The following is an 8508-nucleotide window of genomic DNA, read 5'->3' on the forward strand; positions in this document are numbered from 1 at the left end:
CGTTGGATTTGGAGTTAAAGAAACTCAAGATTGTAAAGGACATGTTCTTGTATAAACTTAAATTAACACAAAATTCAAATTTTATACAATAGCACAAGTCACATTAGCTCTAAAAGTTACATTTATTGAAAAGCTCTACTTTCATGTATCAACACATTATAATTTTTTGGCATTCTTAGGGGCTACTCTGTTATCAAGCGAGAAAATAGATATGTAGCCTGATAGGTAACTATCAATAAGAAATGTTGATATTAATTTCGTAAGTCTGATTGATTTTTCCCCCAAAAGTTCAGGTAATAACAATTAACAGGTAAAAATTTAAGATTTTGGAGAATTTTTACTGCGAAATTCACCCATTTTCAAAATGGTTACCCTGGAGAAAATTTGAGCTGAAGGACCAAACTTTTTTTTTCATTAGGTGTTATATCAGACCCTAAACTTTTGTTATAAACCATAATTGTCATATTGAATTCAAGAATTTGAATGAAATACTCCAAAACGTTAACACTAAAGTATATGGGAAAACAATTGGTTGGTTGGTCTCTATAGCGGAAACAAAATGTTACACAGGAGTTTTATTACTGATTAAGACAAAACAGCAGACAAATGGTTAATTATTACAATCAGAAAGATCGAAAAAATCTCAAGCTAAAAAGATATGCATCCTTAAATAGAATGAAATGAAATTAGTCGCCAAAACAAAATGACATACCTGTGTTAATAGTAAAAGTTTACCAAATGTTATTGCATCAACGATAACAAACTGTTAATCAATGATAATAACCATTATAACAGACTGTTTATAAATGATAATAACTATGATAACACACTGTTAATAACTGATGATAACACACTGGTAATAACTGACGATAACAATGATAACACAGTCAATAACTGATGATAACAAGAGCTGTTGGAGAACAGCATAGCTCGTCTCGCAAATGTTTGTCAATAAATAATTAAAATATATTAATTGGAATGGTTTCACAAATTGCATTAATAATATTTATATTATTTACTTGTTCAGATTATGTTTTGTGAATTCATGCAATTTTCAAAACCATACCAATTTATATATATATAAATTATTTATTGACAAACATTTGGGAGACAAGTTATGCTGTTGTAGATTAAATGAAGATATTAAACACAAATGTAATTGCTTTTGGACATATTTCTTCAATTTTTTGACAACATATCCTAATGATAGTTGTCTCCCTTGAAAAATGTGGACCGGTATAAATTGTCTATTGTGAAGTTTTCATATTGTTTTATATTCAGTTTCACCCCAAGAAAGGATAGTGTAACTCCATAGGGACTCTTTTACCAAATATCAGCACCCTAGTACAATCATAAAGTGATGTGTTAAAAAGCTTTCAACATTTGCACGAAATTTTTTAAAAATGTGTTTTTTCCTCAAAAAAACATTTCAGTTTAACTCAGGAAAGGGATAGTTTAACCCCCACAGGGAACCTAATACCATGTATTACTATGCCTTTCAACACTCACAATATAAACTTAACACAAAGTCCAAAGATTTAAAAACAAAAACAAAAATACACAGATTTAAAAAGAAAAAATCCAATTTTTTTTTTTTAAGTTTTACTCCAGGAGGGGATTGTCTTACTCCATAGGGACTCTATTGCCAAATATCAGCACCCTTGTACAATTATATAGTGATGTATTCAAACCTCTTAAAACTTGCACAAAAAACTTAACGCAAAAATATTCTAAGTCCAAAAATTTGAAAATTCTGGTTTTTTCCCAAAAAAATCTTTTAGTTTAACTCTGGCAGGGGATAGTCTAACCCCAGAGGAACTCTATTGCCAATTATCAACACCCTAGTACAATTATAAAGTGATGTATTAATACCTTTCAACACTTGCACCAAAAACTTAACGCACTGTCAAAAAGAAAACTGATGTAAATAAGATATTGTTAATTGTTTAGGAATCTAATGGTAACAGGCTGAATAGTTTAGGATTTTGAAAAAGGTAAATTAAATGTTTTTTGATGTTATCAATTGTTTGATACATGTTTTGCATTTTTGTTCGTAGACCTGTACGCATATTTTTTTTTAATGTAATTGGTGAATGACAAAGTCCAATAAGTTGCTTTGTTCTTTATCTTTGTAAATCCAAACATATCAAGTATGTTTCGTGAATTGTGATGTCTTTTCATTCGCCATTGCTGTTGTCGTTTCCATGATTGTTGCATACGGCAGATTACTGGGCATTTCGCTATACTCGTTAAACTGTGGAGGGCGTTTGAACTTCGTATGAACTGTCGGATTTACCATGTTGATGGAGACCGAACTTCTCTGACGTGTGTACTGTTCACGTGATCTCAACCGGTTTCTGCAAATGGCAATTGTAAATAATCATGGTCTAAACTCTCTCTATACAAATGTACATAAAATGAACAGATTTTTGCCAAGCTGAAGTACTACGCGTGTCAATATCTACATATATTATAATTGAAACAGGTAATGGGATACTCGGCCGGAGAGATTAGCTTGATTATAAATCGAAACTTTGTAAAACATACAATTTAAAAATATATTAGATAGTTAAATTTAAACATTTCAATTGAATAAGAATTAAGACTGTCTTGAAATACATCAACATATATATATATATATAGCTTATTTTCTACCTTTACTAACGCAAAATATGTCTTGATTTAATTACGAGATAATATATGTTTTATGTGTACATGTTACATACCTGGCATTCTTTCGGGTCTTGCAGTAAATGGTAATAGAAGCAGCTAAGATAATAACGGCGACCGACACTACTGATATCGTAATGACTAAAATAGTCATTGTTGATCCTGAAACACATAAATGTAAGCTCTATATGCTTTACAATCATCGTTAAAGTGATATCAACTTACATTAACCATTCTTTCTGACCTAGATGGAAGCGCTCGGGAAATCTTATTACTGAAGGAATCTCGGAAAAAAACCAAAGTGGTCAACCACTGTGCCATCCGTCTACCAGACACATACGAACATAATGTTTTGAAGAGAAGATACAACTTGATCATCACCGTGTTTGATAAGTGTGATCATATGGAAACCAAAATCGTTTGATATAATTTTCTAATGTTTGCATTATCAATATACGCATCCGTCTGGCTACATTGTTGACACCGGTTTAAGTAACATAAGTAGCGTTTGGTAAACTACGTTTTTAATATCAGCATTTGTGTTGGTAAAACACGATTTAGAGGATACATTATTAACCTTGCCTTTCATACTGATAAATGTGATATAATGTGTAGTTGTTGAATTTCCCGGGACGTGATGGTCTGAGACGGATTTAGTTCCGAAGGATTTACATTTCGCACAACCACATCTGGTAAAATTTACACTGTTTGTGATTATTCGTTTGTATTAATTTTATTCTATTTTTAATGACCGCGAAAACATATCAACCGTACCCGTATTATTGTGAAGATACAAACTTATAAAAGACATACTGTTCCCAATCCTGTACGGGCCATTCTTTGTAACAGGTGTTGTTTTTTCCTCTGTAATAGTGGTTCCGCTTCCGGTTGAGGACGAGGAAATCGAGGATGTTGTAGTTGTAGGTATAGCTGTTGTACTTGATGCAACTGCTGAAGTACTGCTTGTTGACGTTTCTTCAACTGTGTGAAATCACTTCATTTTAAACGCATCACTTATAATGAATAATAGTTTTAGTACGTATGGAGTAGGTCTGAATCTAAAACTTATGAGTCAATTATTCTTCCTACTGTAAAGTATACTGTGAGAGGTAGATATTGGACGGATGACCACGAATAAGTATCATACTGAAAATAACATCTTGAGATAGCTATTTTTAATCAGTATAGATTTTCTTACTATTCCTGTCCCAGTTTTTATTATAAGCAAGAAAGCAAACTATTTCACAGTCAGGAAGCAACACTCTTAAATTACAAATGGTTATCCTTTATGATAATATATTGTACAGTACATAAATGATATTGACTGCAACTCAATTTATTACAGGACTGCAAATGTTATATATGAATATATTTGCATGACAATATAAACCAAATATTTTTTTCCCTTTTGATCGTTCAAAAACAATGTAGAATTGAATAATTATCATTCAGTATGATTATGTAAAGATTTTACCAGAACAGTTGGCGACGTCAATCATCCCCACAAACTGCGTGGTATAACCAGTCGGACATGCTAGACACTCGGTCTGTCCTTCCTGGTTCTGGTAAGTCCCTAGTTCACAGTAAACACACCATCCGTTTTCTTCACTTGTACCTGCTGGGCACTGAACTGTAGCCAAACACATATCGTATTGTGATATAATGTAAATATTGACGATAAGAAGTTTTTAATCGAGATATTTTGCCAAAATGTTATATGAATAAATATTAGTTTAGGTATAATGCAATATAAAGTATTTCTATGGGAATGTCCCTCGCAATGATATTCATATCAAACAGATGTTATATTCTTCAGGGATTTTTAATGTTTTCAATGTTTATAATGTATTTGTAAATGATAATTCAAGAATTAATAATTCATCATTTTTAGGTTCGACATTGAAATCAAATTTGAAAGTCCTCAAAAAATCTCAATTATTTAAAGATATAAATCTGGCCTAATTTTCCCTTACCAGCAGAAAAAAAGATACAATACTGCCACACATGATCGACTTACCACAGGCGCCGTCGATTGTAATTGTGCCATTCGGACATGTGATCACACCAGAAATAGAAAATGTGCTGGGGTCAATGTTGTAATGGACATTGTTGACATTCACGACAAAGAAATCTGAGATAGAGTTGTTGATTTCCTGTGCAGTCTGTTCCAATTCAGCCATGGCCGTGATGTAGGTCTGGAGGTCTGCACTCACTGTTTGAAAGCATACAATCTTTGTTTAATGTTTATACAATTTCAATATAGATAACTTTTTTGTCATCATCCTAGTTCTCAATACATGTGACAGGCATTGTCAATGAAGGAGAAGTTACTTGCCCTTTCCAAACACATGGTTTTATTGTAGTTATAGATCAAATATTCTGCGCTCGTTTCAATCAATTTTAAGTGACGATTACATTTACATGTCAGTAATATCTGTTTTATATACCAGAAATGTACCGGTACTAATTTTTTTTTTTTTTTTTTTTTTTCATTTCCGAAAATCTTTCTAAATGCATATTTATCGGACACTACCTGACTGTTATACAATGAACTTTTTCCAACCTTGTAAGTGTTAATTACTCAATCGCTAACATTTACCTGTATTATGTTTTAATAATGCGGTGAGATTGAAATCCTAAAGGTCTTCCAAATTAATGGAGAAAGACATCTCTACTGTTATGGTAGACATGTTTAAAATTAATACGGAAATAAAAAAAATAACCGAACGAAACACGAAATCTTACCGATATTGTCTTCTAACAATGCAGTGAGGTTGAAATCCTGAAGTTCTTCCAAATTAATGGAGAAAGACATCTCTGCTGTTATGGCTGTGTCTCGTTTACGTCTAGAAGAGCATCCGGTGGTGGTTATAGACACGTCACAGGCATTGTTACGTACACACTGGGCTTCTCCTGCTGCCGAGTTTAATGCTTGATCGGTCTCTGTTCCACAGGGAGGGGCAACAGGATATGTCGCGGATGTACGGACAGCCAAACGCCTTCCAGGAATTGAAGCTGTGAAATATAATAATAAATGTTAAGTGTAGTATGTTGATGTATGCTATTGCGCAATGATTACAGTAGCTTAACACGTTGTTTGGTAACGCTATCGTGATGGATATAACTCAGGAACTGTTTACGGTCAATGGGAAAACGTCGGAAACGATTTTGATCATTAATACATCGTAACTGAAATATAACATATAACGCTGTTATGATTTTTCTTTTTAATTCATACATTTTCACATCTACTTGTATGTAAACGCAATATTCGGTGGAAAGCTTACTTGCACAGCTTGGAGGGATTCCGCTCCATGCATATGAGGTGTTTGCACCACATTCATAGTAATTCAAGGGTAGATTGACGAATTCCATTCCTGTTTCACAGATTATTTCACATCGCGTGTAGTCTCCTTCAGTTACACAATGATCCTTTTTTGTGTTCCTGCTTTTCAGCAAAAGATATCCGACTGGGGCACATTCTACAACATTCCAAATTGATAGAAAAATAGTGGAAGCATTACGCAAAAGACATACAATCGATAGTACCATTCAATACCAATTGAAATTAAAATACGCCAAAGCAAAAACGCTGAATCATAATATTGTTCGTCCTTCTGTGATTGGTAAGTGATACAGATGGCCCAAAATGGAAAAGAAATCAAATAACTGTCGTAAAGTACGCAAAAAAGTGTATTTACTAGGACATGGATCCGTGTTACAGGAGACTTGATCTTGGCTACTTCCTGAACAATCGGCACCATCCGGTCCCGGGGATGGGTTGGTACACGTTCTTGTCCGTGTTTGGATTCCTCCTTCACAACTTTTACTGCATTCGTCATATTTCCCCCATTCCACCCAGTTTCCATTAACTAAGGAAAGGAGTAACATTATTGATGGAAAATAAAACATCAATAAATGAGGAACCTCAATAGCAGGTAAAGATAACTTTATTTTAACTGTATTTAAAAATCCTAAATGTACTTATTCCATGTGTATGTATCAAAATGGTTAGTTAAAAGAAATAATTGTTGATCTGTTTAGCACTGAACTAAAGACATGGTGGCAATTCTTAGAGTTTTCTTGTCATGCTGTAATTCGGAATTATGAAGGTGAGAAAACTTATGATATAAATCAATTACTTCCCCGTTTTAACGTTTATTTGTAAATACGTATTATATTCGTGTTTGCTTTTTCTCCTTGTTAATACGGTACTACAATAGTTACCTATTTCGTCCTCGCACAGAGTTCCCTTAAAGCCCACTGCACATGCGCACGTATAATTCCAAGCACCACTGATGCATGTCGCTGCGTGCTCGCATTGGTTGTTAACACAGAAGTCCGGACCATTATCACAGTTTTCTCCCGTGTAGCCACTCTTACAATAACATCGGTATCCATTCAATAGATTCTCGCAAAAATGGACACCACATGGATATGCGGCGCACTCGTCAACATCTTTAAAAAGGAAGTGTTTTTTTAGAAAATAATTATTTAATGTAGCTTGTTGCAAGCATTTTCAAAATATGTTATCAGTCCATAATGTCAAAAAATGCAATCATTACTGAGAGAAATTAAAATATAAAGATTGTGTTATAGCTCTTTTTAATTCATTTGACGTCAGCGTGCCGCAGTTTTCGTAAGCATAATAAAAACATGTAATAGATGTATTTGGCACTTTTTGGCTGATAATATGAGCGCACATATAGTCTGAGGCTAATGTTTGCTAAAGAGAGAGCGTATCACGCAAAATAATTTCAATTTAAATCTAAAGTGAGACAATACACATACTTGATTCATAATCACTTCTTCTTACAAAAGTACATAATATGACTTCATAAAAGCATTACCGTCACACTTGGAAGGCGTGTCAATGTCGACCCCAATGGTATCTTTGAAGTTGTCCATGCTGTAAATGGCGTCGTCGACATTAGGTGAACACGTCGTGATGTCTGTCTGTATATCAGCATCACTTCTACTGGTATTTGTCATTTGTAAGCCAGAAATTTGACAACCTTAAAACAGGAAGGAAAATGAAGAAGCCGTAATTTCACCATGGCATTGGTAATGTATTTTTTAAAAGATATTCGTTAAGTATTAAAATCCTAAAATGATACAAAAAAATACATTTACAGAAAAAACACTTTTGTCGTAAATATAAAAATGCATTTTGAGTTGGGTCTTTGAAATAAAAGAGATCACATATGATCATTACGCTCAACTGTCAAAAGCGGCTGCCTGTCGGCCATTTTGTTTTCCCGATCAAACTCAAACCTACATTTACACAACTAGGGACCAATGAAAAACTACGTGTGAAGTTTTAAGAGTATCCCTCTAGTACTTCTCAAGAAATAGCGATAGCAGACTTAAAATGTAAAAATCCTAGAAAGCTGCCTGTCGGTCATGTTGATCTCGTTCTTCTTTGAATGGGTATAACTGCATGTACGAACCAAGAGATGACGAGTAATCTACTTGTGAACTTGGAGAAATATCATTTCAGTACTTCTCAAGAAATAGTGATAACAAGACGGACGCAGACTGATGATGAAGGGCAAATATTGTTTAAAGAGGGAATTTGAAGCTCATTAACAACTAGGCAAATGGTATGTAATTCTAAAAAAATCCCTTTTGCGTTAAAATGAAAAATAAAATGTTCTATTTGTGCTAAAAAAAAATTGTGGTTGTTTAATACGATATAAACTTGCCATATTTTCCTCATTTCAATTATAATTAAGATGGTTGATCCAAAATGTATATCTTATATACTATCCATAAAATAACATATTGGTACGAATTAGAATAAAGGTTTGGTAACTCACTGCCATCGTTTCCACTGCT

General features: G+C 33.5%; 1 protein-coding gene across 1 annotated transcript; it reads right to left on the reverse strand.

The window, feature by feature from the left end:
- Window positions 1-1837: 1837 nt before the first annotated feature.
- Window positions 1838-7662, reverse strand: LOC117343008 (neurogenic locus notch homolog protein 1-like). The gene is made up of 10 exons (XM_033905335.1): window positions 7521-7662; window positions 6898-7128; window positions 6372-6542; window positions 5958-6152; window positions 5416-5685; window positions 4688-4882; window positions 4145-4300; window positions 3484-3651; window positions 2727-2832; window positions 1838-2357 (listed from the first exon to the last, which is right to left on the reverse strand). Exons 1-10 carry the CDS (start codon window positions 7660-7662, stop codon window positions 2147-2149), a joined length of 1845 nt encoding a protein of 614 aa, XP_033761226.1. The 3' UTR covers window positions 1838-2146.
- Between the last annotated feature and the right edge of the window lie 846 nt (window positions 7663-8508).

This window comes from Pecten maximus, chromosome 2 (assembly GCF_902652985.1).
Source record: "Pecten maximus chromosome 2, xPecMax1.1, whole genome shotgun sequence".
In the NCBI taxonomy this organism is placed as follows: Eukaryota; Metazoa; Mollusca; class Bivalvia; order Pectinida; family Pectinidae; genus Pecten; species Pecten maximus.

Coding starts and splice junctions, on each gene's coding strand:
- LOC117343008 (XM_033905335.1), bottom strand. CDS start 7,662: ATGACAAATACCAGTAGAAGTGATGCTGATATACAGACAGACATCACG. Junction 3,652..4,144: donor TGACGTCGCCAACTGTTCTG/GTAAAATCTTTA, acceptor GATTTCACACAG/TTGAAGAAACGTCAACAAGC. Junction 2,833..3,483: donor CCCGTACAGGATTGGGAACA/GTATGTCTTTTA, acceptor TATGTGTTTCAG/GATCAACAATGACTATTTTA.